Source organism: Microcaecilia unicolor, chromosome 6 (genome assembly GCF_901765095.1).
Source record: "Microcaecilia unicolor chromosome 6, aMicUni1.1, whole genome shotgun sequence".
NCBI lineage: Eukaryota > Metazoa > Chordata > Amphibia > Gymnophiona > Siphonopidae > Microcaecilia > Microcaecilia unicolor.
Genome location: NC_044036.1, coordinates 233,526,243 through 233,549,312, shown reverse-complemented (window position 1 = coordinate 233,549,312; position 23,070 = coordinate 233,526,243). Strand labels below are relative to the sequence as shown.

The following is a 23,070-nucleotide window of genomic DNA, read 5'->3' as shown; positions in this document are numbered from 1 at the left end:
CACGAAGTCCTCCTGAACAGGAACTGAAGACTAAACTTGAACCTGAAATGCAACCAGAATAAAAACAATACAGATATCTGGGAGGGGCTATGGATTGATCAGCTTTGATTAATGGAAAGAAAATTATCAGGTATGATACATAATTTTACCTTCCATATCATCATGCTGATCAATCCATAGACTGATGGGATGTACTGAAGCAGTACTCACCCAGGGCGGGACATAGAAATCCCTGACCGCAACACTGAAGCTCCAAACCGGGCCTCCGCCCGAGCAGCCACAGTCAAGCGGTAATGCCTGGAGAAGGTATGAGCCGATGCCCAAGTTGCCGCCTTGCAAATCTCTTCCAAGGAGATGGACCCGGCCTCTGCTATCGAGGCCGCCTGAGCTCTAGTGGAGTGAGCCTTCAGCCGGATAGGCGGCACCTTCCCCGCGGCCACATAAGCCGCTGCAATGGCTTCCTTGACCCATCTTGCCACTGTAGGCTTAGCAGCCTGCAGACCCTTACGAGGACCTGCAAACAGGACAAACAGATGATCTGACTTCCGGAAATCATTGGTCACTTCCAAGTATCTGATGATGACTCATCTCACATCTAGATATTTGAGAGCAGAGTACTCCTCTGGGTAGTCCTCCCTACGAAAGGATGGGAGACAGAGCTGCTGATTCACATGGAAGCGAGAAACAATCTTGGGCAGGAAGGAAGGCACTGTGCGAATAGACACTCCTGCCTCAGTGAACTGCAGAAAGGGCTCTCGACATGATAGCGCCTGGAGCTCGGAAACTCTTCTGGCTGAAGTGATAGCCACCAAAAAGACTGCTTTCAACGTCAGGTCTTTCAGAGATGCCCTCGACAAGGGTTCAAAAGGCGGCTTCTGCAAGGCTCTTAGCACTAGATTGAGATTCCACGCAGGTACCACTGAGTGCAGAGGAGGGCGCAGGTGATTAACTCCCTTGAGAAAGCGCACCACATCTGGCTGCGAAACCAGGGAAGCACCCTTCAGGCGGCCCCTGAAGCAAGCCAGAGCCGCTACCTGGACTTTAAGGGAACTGAGCGACAGGCCTTTCTCCAGACCTTCTTGCAGGAACGCCAACACTGAAGAAATTGGAGCAGTGAAGGGAGAAAGGGAGCCTGCCTCACACCACGATGCAAAAGTACGCCAAACCCTGGCGTAAGCAGTGGAAGTAGAGTGCTTCCTCGCTCTCAGCATAGTGGCGATGACCTTGTCTGAGAAGCCTTTCTTCCTCAGACGCTGCCGCTCAATAGCCAGGCCGTAAGATCAAAGGGGGAGGGATCCTCCATCACCACGGGACCCTGATGCAACAGGCCCTGCTCCGCTGGCAGTCGCAGAGGTCCGTCCACTGAGAGCCTGATCAAGTCCGCATACCAGGGACGTCTGGGCCAGTCCGGACCCACCAGGATTACCCGGCCCGGATGCTTTGCCACCCGGTCTAGCACCCTGCCCAACATGGGCCAGGGCGGGAACACATATAGAAGCTCCTGTGTCGGCCACTTTTGGAGAAGAGCATCTACTCCCAGAGATCAAGGGTCCCGTCCTCTGCTGAAAAAGCGCGGCACTTGGCAATTGGCCGATGACGCCATCAGATCTAGGCTCGGCTGGCCCCAGCGCTTCGTGATGTCCAGGAACGCCTGAGCCGATAGCTGCCACTCTCCGGGAACCAAGGTATGGCGACTGAGAAAGTCCGCCTTGACATTCATGACTCCGGCAATGTGGGCCGCCGACAGCTGTTCCAGGTTCGCTTCCGCCCACTGGCATAGATTCATGGCCTCCTTGGCTAGAGGGGCGCTCTTGGTACCTCCCTGGCGATTGACATAGGCCACAGCTGTGGCATTGTCCGACAGGACCTGTACTGGCTTCAACGCCAGTACCGGGAGAAACTCCAAAAGCGCCAACCGAATGGCTCTGAGTTCCAGGAGGTTGATAGACCACTTTGCCTCTGCAGGAGACCAGAGCACCTGCGCTGTCCTTCCCAAGCAATGGGCTCCCCAGCACGTCAAAGAGGCGTCCGTCGTGACGACAACCCACTCCGGGGTCAAAAGAGGCATCCCTGTGGACAACTTGTCTGTCCTCAGCCACCAGCTCAGCGCCTTGCGCACCGATAGGTCCAAGGGAAGGTGCACAGCGTAATCCTCCGACACTGGAGTCCAGCGCTGCAACAGAGACAGTTGTAGTGGTCTCAAATGAGCCCTGGCCCAGGGCACTACTTCCATCGTGGCCGTCATAGAGCCCAACAGCTGCACATAGTCCCAAGCCCGAAGAGGAGAGGCTACTAGGAACTGGTCCACCTGAGCCTGAAGCTTGACAATTCGATTGTCCGGCAGGAACACTCTGCCCACTTGGGTGTCGAAACGAACTCCCAGATATTCCAGGGACTGAGTCGGGCGCAGCTGGCTTTTCTCCCAGTTGATGATCCACCCCAGGGAGCTCAGAAGAGCAATCACCCGGTCCACAGCTCTGCCGCACTCTGCATAAGAGGGGGCTCGGATCATCCAGTCGTCCAGATAAGGATGGACTTGTATTCCTTCCTTTCGTAGGAAGGCCGCGATGACCACCATTACTTTGGAGAAGGTCCGCGGAGCAGTAGCCAACCCGAACAGGAGGGCTCTGAACTGGAAGTGTCGGCCCAGGACTGCAAAACGCAGAAAGCGTTGATGAGGAGGCCAGATGGGAATATGCAGGTAAGCTTCCTTGATGTCCAAGGATGCCAGGAACTCCCCTGCCTTCACTGCCGCTATAACAGAGCGGAGAGTCTCCATTCGGAAGTGCCGAACTTTCAAGGCCCGATTGACCCCTTTGAGGTCGAGGATAGGCCGTACAGAACCTCCTTTCTTTGGTACCACAAAGTAAATGGAGTAACGTCCCTTGCCAAGCTGATCTTCTGGCACCGGAACGACCACACCCAGGCGGATCAGATTGTCCAAAGACTGCTGCACTGCCACAGCTTTGACCGGAGACTTGCAGGGAGAAAGTACAAACCCATCTCTTAAGGGTCGGCAGAACTCTAGCTTGTAGCCGTCTCTGATGACTTCCAGGACCCAAGCGTCTGAAGTTACCCTGGTCCACTCGCCCAGAGACGAGGACAGGCGTCCTCCAATCTGCACTGGGCCATGGACCAGGACCCCGTCATTGGGTACGAGACCCTGGGGGAGGAAGCACCTCCGGGATGGCGGTCTCTGCGAAAGGAATGCTGCTTGGGGGAGAAGTTCCTCTTGAAGGAAGAGGGGGCAGAGGAGCCCGACTTGCCCAGGCGATACCGACGGGCTTCCTGAAACCGTCCTTTGGAGTTACCGGGGCGAGCACCACTGGCCCGAGCCCTGACCTCTGGTAACCTCTTGCCCTTAGACGTGCCGAGATCGGTCACAATTTTGTCCAGCTCACCCCAAAAAGCAGCTTGCCTTTAAAAGGCAACTTAGCCAGGCGAGACTTAGCGTGGTCCGCAGACCAATGCTTCAGCCAAAGCCACCGCCGCGCAGAGACTGTCTGAGCCATACCTTTAGCTGAGGCTCTCAAGACATCATACAGCAAGTCTGCCAAATAAGCCAAGCCTGATTCCAGGGCCAGCCAATCAGCCCTCAAGGAAGGATCTGAGGGGGAAGCCCGCTGCACAATCGTCAGGCACGCCCTGGCCACATAGGAGCCGCAAACTGAGGCCTGCAAACTTAAAGCAGCCGCCTCGAAGGACGACCTTAAGGCCGCCTCTAATCTTCTGTCTTGGGCGTCCTTTAGGGCTGTGCCACCTTCCACCGGCAACGCCGTTTTCTTAGTCACCGCAGTGATTAAAGAATCCACGGTAGGCCAAAGAAAGGCCTCCCGTTCACCTTCAGGCAGAGGATAGAGGCGGGACATAGCCCTAGCCACTTTGAGGCTCGCTTCTGGGACATCCCAATGAGCCGAAATCAAGGTGCGCATGGCCTCATGCACGAGGAAGGTTCTAGGCGGGCGCTTCGTCCCCAGCATAATGGCGGAGCCAACAGAGGCTGAGGGAGAGACGTCCTCCGGAGAGGAAATCTTCAAAATGCTCATGGCCTGCACTAACAGGTTGGGCAAATCCTCTGAGCGAAAGATCCGCGCTGCAGAGGGGTCATCCGCTCCATCCGAGCAGGAATCCGTCTCCTCCAAGGAATCCCCAAAGGACCGTTGGGAGAACTCAGATACGCTGCCCTCATCTACATCAGAGGAGACAGAGTCCTCTAGGGCCTGGAAATCCACCCGAGGGCATTTGCTTCCGGAGGCCTCAACCCCTTTATCAGACAGGGGGGCAGGGGCAGCGTTTTGCATAAGAAAAGCCTGATGCAGCAGCAAAATGAACTCAGGGGTGAATCCCCCCGAACAGTGCACTTCTGCAGCTTGGGCCACGGCCCTAGCCGCACCCTCAATCGGCGCTCGCAAGAGCGGGGGGGGAAACGTGCTGCGCATCCAAAATGGCGTCCGGCGCGAAACTCCGAGAAGGAGCCACGCGGGAAGAACGGCGCTTAACTTTGGCCGCTTTCTTACCGTCGCCCGAATCAAGGGCGACCATAGTATTAACGTCTCCCAGCTCGAGGGCGGCCCAAGAAGAAGCCGTCCGAGCAGAGTAGCCGGCCAACATGGAGTGGGCGAGCAGCGCGGGATGGGCACTTATGGCGGGAAAAACCGCCACACCGGAGGAAGAACCGGGGCACTGACCGGCCTCCAAACTGATGCTTAACAAAGGTGATTCAGGTTTTGAAATCCCCGCATCCCCACTAGACGCACCCATGCGGTCCGGGGAGCAAATCCTCGTGCCCTCGCCCTCCGACGCCATAAGCCACGTGGAGACCGAACGGGGAACCCCCTGCCCGCTATAAAAAGGTTAAATTACCTGCTTCTCGCTCCGAGCTGTAACGAACTGGTGTCCCAGTGAGCAGCTGCAATAAACGTTGAAATAAATGCCCTTAAAGACGTCCAAACTTTTTTTTTTTTTTTTTTTTAACGGAGCCAGCGGGAGGGGGGAGAAAAGGAGGGACCTGGCACCACCAGGTTTGCACTTGCTCAAGAAGAGCCCTCAACCCCAGGTACTCAACAAAACCTAAAAATTAGGCTTGGAGACCTAGCCAGAGCTGCTGCTGTGTGTGACCACCACCTGCTGAGATAGAGAACATACTGAGGAGTTTCAGGCAGCACATGACCACATATAGGGAGGCAAAAGGATTGCTCTCTATCTCCACCTACTGGTAGATGGACACAACCCACCAGTCTATGGATTGATCAGCATGATGATATGGAATACTCTAGCCTTCAGACAGATAGATATGCTATCAAAGAGATCAGGTTGTGGGTGGCCAGATAGCACCCAGTCTTCAGAAGGCTATAGAGAAAAAAAGGAAACTATTATTATGACAGGGTTGCCAGACACAGTATGCTGCACACATGGAGGAAAGAGGGGAACTGGAACTAATCAGCTAAAATAATTCAATAACGCCCATACATTATCAACCAGTGTTGTCCACTCCAGCCAAGGTGACCCAAAAAACCTCGATGGCACACTGGAGACGTGCGAGACACTGAGAAATACGAAAGTTGGGGAAGCTGGGATCAGGTCCTTCGGTTTAGCAGTGCTGTTAATTAAAGCTATTGTACAGCCTCCTGAACAATAGCTGAGATAAGGGGTGGCAGGGCTAGGGGGCAAAGGTACTGAAAAAGCAAAGTATGCAACCCCTCGCCAAACCTCAAAAGCAAACCCTGAAACGCAGACATACCATGCCAGCCCAGCCAGAGTTAACCGTCTATACATCCTAGCAGCAATTTAATGAATCAAGAAACCAAAGGTGCATTCTGGCGCAGCCAACCTACTGTGATCGTGCCTCTGCCCCATGCACAAATGCCAATCTTCGCACCCATTACAGAAAGGAGAGCTAATCCAACTGCACTAGTGCAACAAAGCTGTGGGTAGCGCTAAGAGCTCTGCGCCCCGAGGCCGGCATAGCACCAAACTTCTCCTGGATTCACTTACCGAACTTTAGCTGCTACCGAGGACATGGCATCATTCCGCAGACTCTTTTTTTTGGATACAGCTGTGCCCATTCTCGTTTGCAAAGCTTTGGGGAAACATTCAGTACCAAGGACTGGACTTGTAACGTTTAAAAGGAAAAGAGACTGTGTTATTTATTACAAAGGGGGAAAAAAAATAGAACATCTAACCTATAAAACCAGCTGCCCCTGAAGGGTGTCTCCTTGTTTTGTTAAGTTTGCTTAGGCCCATTGCTGAAGCAGGAGTATCTGAATCCCAGCTCCACAATTCCCCGTTTCTCGATCCAGGATGCAGCTCCTGCCTCCTGCTGCTGTCTGCAATGCATATTTCTCACCGCCTTCCCATTGATTGCTGCAGGAGGGTGGGGAAGGCAGAGCGAGACAGGAACCTGGGGCTGTGTTTGGGCAGAGCGGGGCTCCTCCTTCCCCGGTATTGACGTCATGGAAGAGGGAAGAACCGAAGCCCATCTGTGGGAGCCTGGGAGGGGGTAAGACTAAGAGGAGAGAAATCAGAGCAGAGGCGGTGGGAAACAGACTATTTCCCCAGCAAACTGTTTTGTTTTTTGTTTTTTTACTGAAGAGTGCTTCGTGTCGGTTATGTGGAAACAGAAGAGTGATGGATTAGGGTTGTACTGCCGGGAGCAGACTAAGAAGTACCAGGCTGGGAGTGAAGATGGACCTTATATTAAGAGAGTCAACTATCTCGGTCAACTGCCTAATTACTACTTACTACTACTTAACATTTCTAGAGCGCTACTAGGGTTACGCAGCGCTGTACAGTTTAACAAAAAAGGACAGTCCCTGCTCAAAGGAGCTTACAATCTAAAGGACGAAATGTCAAGTTGGGGCAGTCTAATTTTACTAGCCAATAGTTCTAAAGACAGAACAAATAACATAGGAGACAAAGAACATCCCTGCCTTGTGCCTCTCTCCAGGGGAAATGTAGAAAGATTTTTTTTAAGGTAATTTGGTGCATAAAATAATAACATGCACAGATTGCACATACAAATTGACTATTTTCCTCAAATTCTATATATGATGCTCAAAATTTTGCGGCCACGATTTTTAATAGAATAATGAGCCAATTAGCACCAGTGCTAATAATTATTGGCGCTAACGGCAACAATTTGAATTTACATCCTAGTATGTATTCTATAAAGATAAGCATGTAAATTCTTCTGAAAAGGGGATACAGGCATGGGCAGGTCAGGGGCATTCCTAGAATTTGCACACAGTGTTATAGAATATGGCAGATCTGCTTCTAATGTAGGCATGAGGATTTACACCAGGTCTCAGTTGGTGTAAATCCTTGCACTCAAAATTGAGTGGATTCCAGCACTAAGCGCTACTCTATAAATGACACCCAACTCAGAGCGCCATTTAAAGAATAGCCCTTAGGGTTTCTTTTTTTCAGCACGCAAACTTGGGCCATTTACTGAATGTAACTCTTAGTGTGCAAAATTGCATATGCATGTGATCAAATAGTGCCAGTTACAAGCAGAATTGAATTGTTAAATTAGCTGTTAATTGGCTATAGTTGCTGGTAATTGGTGATAGGTACACACATAGTAACACACATAATTTCCCTTAGTCAATATTCCCCATATTGAGCACACCAAATCCACAGTATGCAACTGCAAGAGGGATATGGACCTGAGAGGGGCATGGGTGGTCAGTGGCATGCCCAGCACTTATGCAAGTAGGTTACTATCGGTTATGCACCTAACTGACAGCAGTTAGGTGCGAGCATTTACACCAGCCATTGAGCTAGCATAAGTGCTTGTGCCTTAAGTTTGGCTAAGGCTGCCAACTGGATCCAGATTTGCAGGATAGGGTTGATCCAGTCCAGGATTTACCCCATTGCATGCAGGGACTTCAGAACAGAACTTGTAGTTCTGATTTCCCGATTGCATTCCCTAAGAAAAGCAAGACTACAAGTCCCTGCATGCACTGTGGTAAACCCAGGACTGGATCAACCTTGTCCTGTGAATTTGGATCCAGTTGGCAGCCTTAAGTTAGAATAGTATTCTACAATGGCAGTTATGTAATTGCCGACATAGAATTTGCACTTAGTATGCATCATAGTGATAGAAAACAGGAGATCTTTATCCAAGGTTTAGTCACTATAGTACTACTACTACTTATCATTTCTATAGCGCTACCGGACGTACACAGCGCTTCACACTTGAATATGGAGAGACAGTCCCTGCTTGATAGAGCTTACAATCTAATTATGAAAGACAGACAGGACAAGTAAGGGATAAGGGTTAGGACAGACAGGACATATCAGGGATAGGGGACAGTTGAAGGGTTAGGTTTAGGAGTTAGCAGATAAAATACAGCAGAAAAGCCCAAGACCCATGTTTCTCCCACGCAAGGACTGCATCAGGGGCTCTAAAGTAACTAACAACAAACTAAAAACATGTTAATATAAATCATAAAAGAAAGAGTGAATCATAAAAACAAAATACCTCAATACGCACATTATTACTGTTATTATTATTACTAGTAAAAAAGGCCCATTTCTGTAAGCAATGAAACGGGCGCTAGCAAGGTTTTCCTTTGAGTGTGTATGTTTGACAGAGTGTTTGACAGTGACTGTGTGTAAGAGAGAGAGAGAGTGAATGTGCGAGTGTGTGTTTCTGTGTGTGTGTTTGACAGAGAGTGTGTGTGTGGGCCGACTTAATGTGTGGGAGAGAGAAAGACAGAATGTCGATTGATTGTGTATGTGTGTGTGTCACAGACAGAGAGATACAGTGAGGCTGTGTGAGAGAGTGTTTCACTGTGTGTGTGAGATACCGACAGAGTGTGTGTGTGTGTGTCAGAGAATGTGTCTGTGAGACAGAGAGAGGGTGGGGTGCGGGGTAGGCGATTTTCGAGGGGGGGGCGACGTGCACAGAGGGGGATTGGTGGGGCCAGTCAGAGGTGGGGAGGGTAGCAGCATGGGTGTAGGCATCACAAGGAAGTTTGTGTGCACCTGTGACAGACATTGTGTGTGTGTGAGGCAGAGGGGTAGGGGCGGGCGTGGCGATTTTGGAGGGGGGTGGGTCGACATGCACGGAGGGGGATCGGCAGGGCCAGACTTGGAGGGGAGGAGTGTGAGAGATGGAGTGTGTGTGTTCAAAATCGTAGCAATGTGTGTGTGAGAGAGAGTGAGAGTGTGTGTGTGTATGTGTGAGAGAGAGTGTGTGTGTGTGTGTGTGTGAGAGAGAGTGTGTGTGTGTGAGGGCCGACTTAGTGTGTGGGAGAGAGAAAGACAGAATGTCGATTGATTGTGTGTGTCTCACAGTCAGAGAGACACAGTCTGAGAGACACAGCGAGGCTGTGTGAGAGAGAGAGAGTGATTCGCTGTGTGTGTGAGATACCGACTGTGTGTGTGTATGTCCCTCCAGCCACCCATGTCCTTCGACCCTCCTGTCTCCCCTGCCCCCCTCCAGCCACCCATGTCCAGCGACCCTCTTCTCTCCCCCTGCCCCCCCTGCAGCCACCCATGTCTAGCGACCCTCTTCTCTCCCCCTGCCCCCCCTGCAGCCACCCATGTCCAGCGACTCTCCGCTCCCCCTGCAGCCACCCATGTCCAGCGACCCTCGTCTCCCCCTGTCCCGGTCTTGCTTGCCCGCTGCTGGCGCTGAATCTCCCCAGCTGCTGGATCGGTTTTCAAAATGGCCACCGAGACTTCCATCGGCAGACTCGCGAGACTTCTGCTGAAGTCTTGGAGGCCGCCTTTGTAAGTCTCGGCGGCCATTTTGAAAACCAATCTGGCAGCAGGGGAGGGCCAGCGCCAGGGCAGGCAAGACTGGGGCAGGGGGAGAGAAGGGTCGCTGGACATGGGTGGCTGCAGGGGGGGGCAGGGGGCAGAGGAGGAGGTGGGTGGGTCGACATGCATGGAGGGGGATCGGCGGGGCCAGATTCGGAGGGGGGAGGGTAGCGGCATGGGTGGAGGCATCGCAAGGACAGACATTGTGTGTGTGTGAGACAGAGGGGTAGGGGCGGGAGTGGCGATTTTGGAGGGGGGTGGGTCGACATGGGTGGAAACATCGCAAGGAAGTTTGTGTGCATGTGTGACAGACATTGTGTGTGTGTGTGAGACTGAGAGAGGGTTTTCAACAGGGGCAGGCAGTGTCTTGGGGGTGGGTGAAGACAGTTTTTGAAAGTCAGGGAACATGCATTAAAGTTAGTGAGCGTCACCTCCCTCCTTACTGGTACTCCGAAATTGAGCGCGGTGTCCTGCACACCGGTAACTGTGGAGGGAATGTTTCGTATCAGGCAGTATGGAGCTTTTTTTCTTTTTTTTTGCTGATGCCGGTATCTATGGAGGGAGGTTGTGGTCCACGTCAGTCGGTTAGCTGTCAGATATGCGCATGTCAGTTTGGGGGGGGGGGGTTGGATCAGCTGTGAGTGGGTTTGATTTTCATTGGTTGCTTGTCATAATGGGTCCAGTGACGTCAGCGAGAGCTATGGAGCCTAGCAGACCAACTCCAAAGGAGCCACGGTCTCAGCCAGCAAGATTAGAATGTTGGAGGTGAGAATTATTATATAGGATTATGATATTTATATCCCACATTATCCTGAAAGTATGCTCGTGTTCAATGTGGCTTACATATTGTAGTTAAAGATACAGAGCAGTGATTACAATATAGAAAGCAATATTCTACAGTGATAGAGAAATATGGACGATTTGTAGTAATTTATATAATTGAACCGCTAAATCTGTATTTCCTGAGTCGCAATAGAATAAAACTGGAATGTTATTGTTTATTAGAGTAAAGCCTAGTGAGACTATTCATAGCTGATTCACAGTGGAGCTTCGTGGAAGGACTTTTTGAAGAAGTAGGCCTTGAGTCATTTATGAAAGATCAGAAGAGTGGCAAGGCTCCACAGTACTTCAGGGAGTACATTCCAGCTCTTAGTGCGTAGGTAGGTGAAGCCCGATGAGTAGACTGTCCTGTATTGTAAACCTGGCAATTGGGGAAGTGGAGTGTAAGATAGTTTTGTGCTTCAGTGTGTATGTGTAGCGGTAGGTTTATTAGGTTTGACATGTATTCAGGAGCCAGACCGAAAATGATTCTGTATGCTAGTGTACAGAGCTTGAAAGTTTTCCTTGCCTGTATGGGGAGCTAGTGTAAGGTTTGCAGCAGTGGGCTGACTTTTTCCAAGTACGATTTTCCAAAGATTAGTCAGGCAGCAGTGTTTTGTGCCATTTGAATTTTTTTTTAATAGATTCTTCGCAGCTGGCATAGATGCCGTTACAGTAGTCAATTTGTGCAAGGGTTAGGGGTTGTACAAGCATCCGGAAGATTTCTCTCGGAAAGTAGCTCTGATGCACCTCAGTTTCCACAGTGTGTGGAATATTTTGGTCATGAACAGGCTTCAGTCTAGTGTGATTCCTAGGATTATCAGGTTGTCTGCTATTGGGTAGGTGATGGGTAATGCTGGAGAAGGCCTCCTTACAGTAACTGGATGGGAGCACTAAGAATTGAGTCTTGCCCCTGTTGAGTTTGAATGCTGTGGGTCATGATTCCAAGATATTTAGTCCTTGAGTTAAGGTGTTTATTTCCAATATGTCTTGACTAAATGGGATGTATATGGATACATCATCAGCATAGATGAATGGGTTGAAGCCATGTTTTGATAGTGTCCTTGCCAGTGGGATCATCATTATTTTGAACAGTGTAGACGAGATTGGTGAGCCTTGCGGTATGCCATAGTCTGCCATGCATGGGAGGGAGAGTATGTTGTTCAGTTTAACCTGGTAGAATCTGGATGCTAGGAATCCTTTGAACCATTGTAATACCTTCACCTTCGATATCAAGTTTGTCCAGCAGTCTTAGTAGGATTTGGAGGTCTACCATGTCAAACGCACTTGACATGTCTAATTGTAGAAGCATAATTGTCTTCTCCTTGCTGATTTCACTTTTGAAATTGGCCAGTAAGGTTGTAAATACAGTTTCAGTGCTGAACAGAGGTCTGAATCCTGATTGGGAGTTGTGGAATATGGAGAAGTTGTTGAGGTAGTCCATTAGTTGTCTGGTGACCAGGCCTTCTGTTACCTTGGTCATGAGGGGGGTGGAGGCCACTGCAGTTTCATTTAATTTGTACTACATAGAAAAATTTGTTAATTACCTGATAATTTTCTTTAGTCCCAAAGGATCAGTCCAGACAAATGGGTTGTAACCATCTGCCAGCAGGTGGAGATAAGTACTCTGATGAGTTGTGCCTCGTAAGCTCCTGACCATAGCAACCAAGCCAGTTGTCTCCAGCAGTTGGGATAGCAGCTCCTGTGTGCTGTGGTGACTTGTGTGGCCTTCTGTCCTGCTTGCAGGTTCAGTTGAGTGTGGGGTTGAGAATATCTTGTGCCTCCACTGTAAACCTAGTGGTCTAGATCCCCTCCCTGCTCTCCCATTGCCACTTTTTACCTCTTTATCACAGTCTTCCTGTCACGTCTGTGGCCGTGACCACCCTCATACTTACCCTGTTTCTGGGAGTCAGTGGCTGTGCTGGCTTCTGCTTGTCTCTGTGTCTGTCTCTGTCTTAGTTTCTCTCTGGCTCTGTGTGCTGATTGCCCTACTGAATCTCACCTGTGTGGGCTTTGCCTCTTCCAAGATGGCTGCCGCTTCCTCCTCCTTGCCAGTATCCAAGATGGCTCCCGCTGTTCCTTCCTATGGGATGACTGCTTTGTGTGTCAAGCCTCTGTTTAGTTGCAAGGTGATTGCTGCAGCTGTGGCTCTGGTGTTGATGAGCTTTATTAGTGACTTGGAGACTACAGTCCTGGCCTTTGCATTGCCATTTCCTCGGCAGTGCCTTAGGTCCCGAGGTTAGTGTGCTGTTAGCACTGTTTGCTTTCCTTGTCTTGTGCTCTGTGGGTTTTCAGCCCTTCTGTGTTTATTGTTCTGTGGGCTTCCTACCCTTCTGTGTTATTTGCTTTGTGGGTTTCCAGCCCTTCTGTGTTTATTGCTCTGTGGGCTTCCTACCCTTCTGTGTTATTTGCTCTGTGGGTTTTCTGCCCTTCTGTGTTTATTGCTTTGTGGGTTTCCAGCCCTTCTGTGTTTATTGCTCTGTGGGGTTCCAGCCCTTCTGTGTTTATTGCTCTGTGGGTTTTCTGCCCTTCTGTGTTATTTGCTCTGTGGGTTTTCTGCCCTTCTGTGTTTATTGCTTTGTGGGTTTCCAGCCCTTCTGTGTTTATTGCTCTGTGGGGTTCCAGCCCTTCTGTGTTTATTGCTCTGTGGGTTTTCTGCCCTTCTGTATTTATTGCTTTGCGGGTTTCCAGCCCTTCTGTGTTATTGCTCTGTGGGTTTCCAGCCCTTCTGTGACCATTGCTTTGAACCTGCCTACTGCCAGAACCCGGACATTCCCTGCCTGTCTGCTTTGCCATCGCCTAGGGGCCAGGGGGCACTCCTGGACCTTCATTCCTGCGGTTCCTGTAAGTCCTACCGGCTGCCAGAACCTGAGGGCTCAACCCGAGGGGGAAGGCAGTCAAGTGTAGGTGAAGCCTAGGTCCAGTGGGTTCCAGTCCAGCGGGTTTCACTCCTGTATGTTCCAGTCCTGTGAGGCCACTCCAGTGTGTCCAGTCCAGCGGGCCCCACTCCAGTGCGCACCCGTCCGGTGCGTTCCAGTTCTGAGTATTCCTGTGTAGAACTCCAGTCCGGGGTTCCAGTCCAGTCTTGTCTCATCTCTACCTTGTAGGTGATCTTGCCTGCCACTGCCGCTCCACGGTAGTGGTCCAAGGACTCACGAAACCAGTGCTCCCGGGGAAGAAGCCTGACAGTGTGCCAAGGTCCTCGGGCACGCGACACTTCCCTTCTCTTTTTCTCCTGTCTATCTTAAAAAAAAAAGCAGCCACTGTGGTCCTTTTTGAGAGCTCTTGTTCTATGGGAAGATTGTGGGGCTTCGGTGCCTTGAAGGTCATGAGACTGGCTGTTTTCTGTTTTATTATTCTCTATGTCTGAGCCTATTAAGTCTTGTGTGCGCTGTGGGGGTAAGCTCGCAGCTACCAGTTCCTATATGCTTTGCTTTACGTCTGTGGACATGCCACTTTTGTCTACTTTGGCCGTCAGTACTTCATCTCCAGGAGTTCAATCTGGCCCCACTCTGTTGGCGGTTTTGGCGGGCTCAATGCGAAAGGCTCCTGCACTCCATGAGGCTTCGGTGGTCATTTTGTCAGCGGGATCCTCGCCCACTACCATGTCCCAGGATGTTGGTTTTGTGGGGGTAGAAGTCTTTGCCCTGCCATTTTTGCCTAAATTTGTTCATTTATTATATCAGGCCTTTTTATTCAAGTCAGCTCAAGCTGCCTCTCCTTCTATCCCTCACATTGCTCTTTGAGAAGCAGCTTCCTAAGAAATGAAAACTTTCCATTTTGTAGGATTCGGAGAATATTCCTCCTCTGGGACTAAGAGGAGGTTTTATCTGTGTATTCTGACTGTCCTAGTTCTGCTGATGGCCCTGACTTGTACATTTCAGAGGCAGACGGGGGTGATGATCCTACTGAGTGGAAGGGCAGTGGTAAATGAAGTTCACTCTGAGGAAAGGAGAGCTGATCTGGCTCATCTCAACATTATTTTTAGGCAATATAGCTATTGAGGAAATTTCCCACTTTGTGGATAATACCAAGGTTTGCAATAGGGTAAAGTGCAGATAACATGAAGAGGGCTCTAGCAAAGCTTGAGGAATAGTCTGAGTTTGGCAGCTAAGATATTATTTATTTATTTATTGCATTTGTATCCCACATTTTCCCACCTATTTGCAGGCTCAATTTATTTATTTTTATTTTATTTACGTCAATTTATATACCGTATCTTATTGCTACTGCAAGACAGAACGGTTTACAATGTGGCTTACAGAGTTTGGTTATGACATAATCATTCCATGATATCAGATACAATTAGTAAAGTACAAAGATTAGGTGAGGGAAGAGAGAAGGAAGGTGTTAGGCAAGATATAAGGTGGACTATAATGATTGGGTGAGTTGGTGAGGTAATTTGCAAGGCTATGGGTTCTCTTTGTAGGCCTTGTTGAATAGATGTGTCTTCAGAGATTTACAGAAGTTAGTTATTTCATCAATAGCTTTCAGGGCTGTAGGTAATGCATTCCACAATTGCGTGCTCATGTAAGAGAAGGTGGTGGCATGTATCAGCTTGTATTTTAATCCTTTGCAGCTGGGGAAGTGCAGATTGAGAAATTTGTGAAATGATCTTGTGGCATTTCTGGGAGGCATGTAGATTGGGGCATCTGCGTGAATGATTTTGTATACAATCGTGCAGATCTTGAACGCAATTCGTTCCTTGAGTGGGAGCCAGTGAAGTTTCTCTCTTAGGGGTTTTGCATTTTCATATTTGGTTTTTCCAAATATGAGTCTGGCAGCGGTATTCTGGGCTGTTTGGAGTTTTTTGATGGTTTAATGCTAAAAAAATATAACCTAATGTATTTGAGCTGCAAAAACTCAAGGGAGTACAGAATAAGCACTGAAGTTGTGCACAAAAGAAGAGAGATCTGAGGGTGATTAGATCTAATAATTTTAAGGCAGCCCAACAGGTAGATAAGGCAACAGCAAAAGCCAAAAGGAATTTTGGGTGAATAAGGAAATGAACAGACAGCAGGAAAAATGGGCTGATAACACCTCAATACAAGACTCTGCTGATACTTAATTTGGAACCAGGCTGCTAGCGCTAACATTTAAAAAGTAGAACAGCTTTTAAACTAGAATCTGGGGAAAAGCAGTTACTCAGGAGCACATGGGTTTCAGAGAGGTATCGTTGAAAGAAACTGTCAAAACAGAGAAGTTAGGGCATCCTGATACAGAGATTGCAAAAAAAGTCAAAAGTAAATCAGGAGCCTTTAAGAGACGAAATAAATTGTACATATTATCCCTATTAATTGCTAAGCAGATTGAAGATACAAACAAAAAGCTTTAGCAGACAAATCATTGGGGCTGGCACATGCAGGCATCAGAACAGACTGGACTAGGATAAACTAACAGACTCAACAAGGCAGGACAGAGGTAACTAAACACAATGGACAACACAAGAACCGGATCCAGATGAGGCAAGGAAAAGAAGGCAAAGGGCCAGAACTGGAACCCAGACAGGACAAGGCAAGACTCGGAACTGGATTAAAACTGGGACTGGGACCCAGAAACGCAAGACAAGGCAAAACACGGAAGTAGGTGCAGAAAAGGGCAAGACCAGGACAAGGCAAGGACTGGATCCGGACAGGACTAGACTGAAAGAGACAAGACAAAGCACAACTAGACAGGCAAGACAGGGTAGGAGCTATTCAACAAGAATAACAGAAGCAAGACAATAAACAAGGCAAGAGACAGGATTCAGGATTCTTGAACAGGCTTGGCTGGAACAGGATTCTGGATTCTCAAACAGTATTAAAGATTCTCAAACAGGCTTGACTGGAACAGGATTCTGGAATGGGCTTGGCTTGGCTGGAACAGGATTCTGGAAAGGGCTTGGCTTGACTGGAACGGGCTTGGCTTGGCTGGAACAGGATACTGGAACAGACTTGGCTTGGCTTGACTGGAACAGGATTCTGGAACGGGCTTGGCTTGACTGGAACAGGATTCTGGAATGGGCTTGGCTTGGCTGGAACAGGATTCTGAAAGGGATTTGGCTTAGGAGGGAACTGGGACAGAACTAGCTCACAAATAGAGAGGGTAATACAGCATACACAAAGTATACAAACAGAAAAAGCAACACTGGGCCTTCAAGACTGGCACAATAAAAGTTCTTTATTAATGACCCGACACGGGCCGTGTTTCGGCGCTGGACAACGCCTGCTTCAGGGGTCTTGCTCTCCAAGATGTTCAAGCACTCCTTCTTCCCTTCCCACAATAATTCGGTGCAGCCGCACTTACTCCCTGCCCGGCATAATGCAAAGGTCACGCTGACATACACCTTTGCATTACGCCGGGCAGGGAGTAAGTGCGGCTGCGCTGAATTATTGTGGGAAGGGAAGAAAGAGTGCTTGAACATCTTGGAGAGCAAGACCCCTGAAGCAGGCGTTGTCCAGCGCCGAAACAAGGCCCGTGTCGGGTCATTAATAAAGAACTTTTATTGTCCCAGTCTTGAAGGCCCAGTGTTGCTTTTTCTGTTTGTATACAGAACTAGCTCAAACACAGAGCAGGAGCAGAACCTGACTCAAACACACACAGGCACAGAACTTGGCAGAAACAGAGCTCAAGAGCTAGGAAGCAAACATAGCAGGCAAAGGATTAAGCAGACTAGGGGAAGACAAACAAACAAAGAAGCAATGTGCTTACCAGCACCCACAGCTGGAAAGAGAAAGGCCAGGAAGACTGAGAGGCAGCAGACACAGGTACATAACAGTGAAGTAGTCAGGGACAATGCTGGCTTCTACAGACTCTCAGAATCAGGGCCGTGCCAACACAATAAGCGGGTAAGCAACGCAGGGGGGCGCCGACCTCTGGAGGGCACCTACCTTTTCCTGAGGTCAGCTCACTTGCAAAATATTTTACCTGAAGCTGTGATTCTCCTCTCTCCCCTGCCCTCCCCTCTTCGACCACAGTGCTCACTGAGGCAGGCAGACTCTGCTGAAGTTGTTTGAAAGAATACAACCAGTGCTATTTATGTCTTTGGTGTGGGACGAACTCCTCATTCAGGGTGAGCTTGAACAACATTCAAATTAAAGAGAACAGCCAGGTTTGGAGGGAGGTGTGCAAGTGAGACTGGGGAGAAATAAAAACTAAATAGTGTAATTGTTAAAATCTGTAAGTGGTTCAAAGGCTTTGGGTTTTTTTCTCTGAGCTTGTACACCAGAGGAGGGCATGACTGCCATTTCATTGGCTGATGGTTTCAACAGTAGTTTCAGAGGAAGGCTTTAGCTGACGTGTAGTGTAGAAAAGCTAGTAAGTGAAAATCTGCTTGTTTTTTTTGATGTTTGTTTTTATATAAAAGATTCTCCTTGGATAGGAAGAGTCTGTGATATGGGAAAATATATTTTGCTTTAATGAAATTGCTAAACTTTAGAGTCAGAGACTTATCAATGATCAGAAAAAGAAAGTCACCAGACAACAAAGGTAGAGAAAAATCATTTCATTTTAGTGTTAGGAATATGTCCACTTTGAGAATTTACATCTGCTATCTTATTTTGCAATATATAGCAATTTGTTTCTAAGAATATTGCTGACAATTCCTGTCAGTGTGGCAAGTGGTGAGCGATCATTTTCATGGTTAAAAATCATAAAAAACTAGTAAAAAATGCCCGTTTCAAAAGGGAAGGAAACGGGCGCTAGCAAGGCCATCCCCCACCCTCCCTCCCTCGCTGTTCCAGACTCTGCCGTCTCTCCATTTTCACCCCCCCCTTTCCGCGACCCAGTCGACCCCCCTTCTCAGCGAAAACCATCCCCCGCCGCCGTCCAGTACCTGTGCTGACAGGGGACCCCAACCCCCGTCAGCAGAAGTCCTGTGCTAGCCTTCAAGGCATTTCTTCTTCAATGATTTTGTGTCCAAGTTGTTCTGCGAGCATCTGACATCAGACGCACGCAGAGGAACTTGAACCGAAGATCATTGAAGAAGCAACGGCGCGAAGGCCAGCACAGGACTTCGGCTGAAGGGGGTTGGGGTCCCCCGTCAGCACAGGTACTGGATGGTGGCGGGGGACAGTTTTCGCCAAGAAGGGGGGTCGACTGGGTCGCGGAAGGGGGGTGCAGTGGGCTGTAACACAGGGGGAGGAGTAGGGAAACACACTCCGCCTGTTTCCCTACTCCTCCCCTTGCTTTGGTATCAGCTGTCACTGACGTCACTGACGTCAGTGCATGCCTGCCTAGCAGACTACCTCCGAGGGAGGCACGGTCCCAGGCACATCCTGTTGGAGGTGAGAATTATTATATAGGATTATTTGCGATCAAGTATTTTGCAAGAAAGGCTTGTAAGCCTTGCCATGATTGCTATTGAGAATGATATATGTGCCCAGTTAGATATCAAAGATTTAATTACTAATTTCGCGAACATGAAAGCACGAAAAGCTAAGTGGTTGTAAACCCTCTATTTGATCAGCAATCCCACAAAGATGCACTCCATCTTTCAGCTCCTATTTCCTTTGCATCTTGTGCCACACGGGGGGAGGGGGGCGCCAACTGATAGTCTGCAGGGAGGCACCAGAGACCCTAGGCACAGCCCTGCTCAGAATTAACAGACAAGAACTACACACACAGGAAACAGAACAGGGAAAACAGGAACAGAGCTTGGCTAAACACAGAGATTGGCTTAAACACAGAGCTTAACTATAGCAAGAGTCAAAAGCAGGTTTAGACTAAAAGCAGGAGCCAAGGGTAGAGTCAAACAGATACAGACACCAAGGGCAGGGTGTGGCTCTAAAATCAGGCTTTCAGGATCAAGGTACAAAAGCAAACACACTGAAACAAAGCAAAGCATTGAAACACAAGACTCAAAGAAACAGAACAGACCTTCAGGAGCAAGATTCTCAGGAACAAAGCCAAGCAGGGAAATGATCTAAACAGATAACACAAGATTAAGAGGCCTCTTGCAAAGGCAATGTAGGAAAGCTCCCTGGAGTAGGCTGATGATGTCACCAGTAGGAAATGAAGCAGAAGCAGGGAGACCAAAGCGAGGCTTGGTTTCAGGGATACCAAAGCGAGGCTTGGCTAACAGGAAGACCAACAACAGTAAATGAAGCAGAAGCAGGGAGACCAAAGCGAGGCTTGGATTACAGGAAGAACAACAATAGGAAAAAAGGCAGACTGGAGAAGTCACAGAGCTAGATACAGAGAAACAGTAGGTCTGAACTAGGGTTACCATTTTGTGTCCTCTGAAAAAGAGGACACATGTCACGCCGCCTACCCCGCCCCCGCCACGCCTCATGCCCCGCCCCTGCCACGCCCCCTTCAGGTCCGGGTTCCGCCCCTATTCCCCCCCCGTCACATAGTCCCCTCCCCCCATCACATACCCCCCCCCTCACTTACTGTCTAGCCCTGGTGGTCTAGTAGCGTCTTCTCTTCGGGGCAGGAAAGAGCCCCCTCTTTCCTGCCCGGAGCGCTGCCTGCCCTTGCCTGCTGCATCCTCCTCGGTATGGCTGGGGATTCAAAATGGCCACCGAGAGTTGAAGCGGCCTCGCGAGAGTTCAACTCTCGGTGGCCATTTTGAATCCCCAGCCAGACCGAGAAGGATGATAGACAGGGGAGGCAGCGCTCCGGGCAGGAAAGAGGGGGCTCTTTCCTGCCCCGAAGACGTCACTAGACCACCAGGGAACATGGTAAGGAAGGGGAGGGGACGGGAGACCAGGTCACCAGACCCACGGCGCCGATCGCCCGCCCACACGCCCACCGCACGCACGCGCCTGCCCGCACCCGTGCCCACGTTTGTCCAGAAATCCGGACAAACGTGGGCGCGGGCAAAATCCGCCGGACGCCCCGGACATGCCCTCAAAAAGAGGACATGTCCGGGGAAATCCGGACGTATGGTAACCCTAGTCTGAACATAAGGGCACGACCACAACCGTGACAGAAACCCACAAGGGAAGGGTGGATGCTGGGTCTAGTGCTCACGAATGGTGGTAGTGTTTCCAGTATCCGAGTGGGTGCCCACCTTTGTAATAGTGATCATCACAACATATGGTTTGAAATAAAGGCAGAGTGCGGACGCACAAAACTCAAAGTACTGGATTTCAGACGTACTGATTTTGATAAAATGGGGGAATACCTGAAGAAGGAGCTGTTGACGTAGGAAGGCACAGAAGATGTGGGAAAACAGTGGTCCAAGCTAAAGACTGCTCTAAATATGACGACTGATCTTTTTGTGAGGAAAGTAAACAAAAACAAGAGAAGCAGGAAGCCTATATGGTTCTCCAAACAAGTAGCTAAAAAAATAAGAGCAAAAGAGGCTTTGTTTAAGAAATACAAAAGAACGCAATCACGGAAAAGATCATCGGATTAAACTGAAAGAAGCGAAGAAGGAAATACGGCTAGCGAAAGTGCGAGCAGAAGAAAAAACTGGCTAAAGATGTAAAGAGAGGTGACAACTTTTTCAGATATATTGCAGAAAGGAGAAGAGATAGGAATGGAATTGTGAGACTGAAAGATAATGAGAATGGCTATGTGGAGAGTGATGAAGATAAAGCGAATGTGCTAAACAATTATTTCTCTTTGGTGTTCACAGAGGGAAATCCTGGAGTAAGACCACGGTCAGCTGCCGAGGGAATGTCTGGGAATGGAGTGGATACTGCACCGTTTACGGAAGAAAGAGTTTATAAACAGCTTGAGAATCTGAAGGTGGACAAAGCTATGGGGCCGGATGGGATACATTCCAGGATACTGAGGGAACTCAGGAAGGTCCTGGTGGGACCTCTTAAAGATTTATTTAATAGATCTTTAGAGACAGGAGAGGTTCCGCGGGATTGGAGGCGGGAGGATGTGGTCCCTCAGGGAAGAAGTGGGAAACTACAGACCAGTAAGTCTCACGTCAGTGGTAGGAAAAATAATGGAGTCGCTGCTGAAAGAAAGGATAGTTAACTTTCTAGAAACTGACGGGTTACAGGACCCGAAGCAACATGGCTTTACCAAAGGAAAATCTTGCCAAACGAATCTTATTGACTTCTTTGACTGGGTGACCAAAGAACTGCATGAAGGACGTGCGCTAGATGTAAGCTACTTGAACTTCAGCAAAGCCTTTGATATGGTCCCCCATAGAAGACTCATGAATAAGCTGAAAGGGTTGAACTTTGGACTGAAAATGGTGAACTGGATAAGAAACTGGTTGACCGACAGGTGGCAGAGGGTGGTGGTAAATGGAATCCGCTCTGAGGAAAGGAAGGTGAGCAGTGGAGTTCCTCAGGGGTCGGTGCTGGGGCTATTCTGTTTAATATATTTGTGGGAGATATTGCTGAAGGGTTGGAAGAAAAGGTGTGCCTTTTTGCAGATGACACGAAAATAGCCAATAGAGTGGATACCCTGGAGGGACTAGAAACGATGAGAAGGGATCTCTGAACCTTAGAAGAATGGTCAAGGGCCTGGCAGTTAAAATTTAATTAAATTTGACACAAAGATTTATAGGAAGCCCACTGATACCAACACGATACTGCACTACAACAGTTTCCATCCCTCTGCGGTGAAAAGGGGGATCCCCACGGGGCAGTTTCTTCGTATCAGAAAGCTTTGTGGCACTACATATAATTTCAGTTTGGAAGCTAAACACATGTAAAACAGGTTTAGAGCTCGGGGCTACCCTCCTAAATTATTAAATACATCCTGGAAACGAGCCCTGAATACTCATCAGCAATGGCTCCTGCACCCTCAAGGTGATCGTCTGGGGAAGAGATGAGAAAAGTTCACATGCATTCTACCACATTCTACAAGGACAGCCTGTGTTTGTGAGATTATTAAACAACATTGGTCTATGTTATCCCTGTTACAGTTCACGGACTATCCAGTTTTTGCTAGCACTAGATCTAGGAATATGGGGGAACTATTACGATCTAGACCCCCTCCAAGAGATATTTTGACAGCAGGTAGAGGGGGCCACAATCCATGTATGCGATGTGTGTACTTCCAGTATGTTTGGAAAACAGACTATCCAGCTTATAATTGAAAAAGAAAAACGCCTATATTGCGACCAAAATCTGGAGATAGACGTTTATCTCACAAAAACGATTAAATCAGTATAATGGAAACAAAATTTTCAGTACGTCCGGGTCGCTCGTACGCTCAGAGAGAAACGCCCAAATAAGGGGCGTGTTGGGGCGTGTTAGGGGCGGTGATACGACCTGGTCGTGTACAACGTATCACGGATAGCGAAATGGATCTGGTTGGGCGGGAGCATGGGCGTCATTTGTTGGACCCCAAATAAAAGCGACCAGAGCAAGGGGTAAACGTCTTTAGACCCAATAGCGCTTGTGTGTAGTTGGAAAATGGCGAGATCGGTGTTGGGAGAGCTGATTTGTTGGTTGCAGAGAGAAAGTTGAGTGTGTTGAGTACCTGGTACGTTCGTCTGTGTGGCCTGCCTCTGTTGTGACTGACCGTTTGACCTTTCCCTACTCCTACTCCTTGCTCTATCAGTACCTTCCCCTTCCCCTCCCTCCC

At 49.0% G+C, this 23,070-nt stretch overlaps 1 protein-coding gene across 1 annotated transcript in view; it reads right to left on the bottom strand.

The window, feature by feature from the left end:
* The window catches only part of NSMF (NMDA receptor synaptonuclear signaling and neuronal migration factor), a 742,397-nt gene extending 736,118 nt beyond the window's left edge, over window positions 1-6,279 (bottom strand). The window contains exon 1 of the mRNA XM_030206612.1: window positions 5,995-6,279. Coding sequence (XP_030062472.1) covers window positions 5,995-6,065 — 71 coding nt within the window. The 5' untranslated portion in view covers window positions 6,066-6,279. The remainder of the gene's footprint in view (window positions 1-5,994) is intronic.
* Between the last annotated feature and the right edge of the window lie 16,791 nt (window positions 6,280-23,070).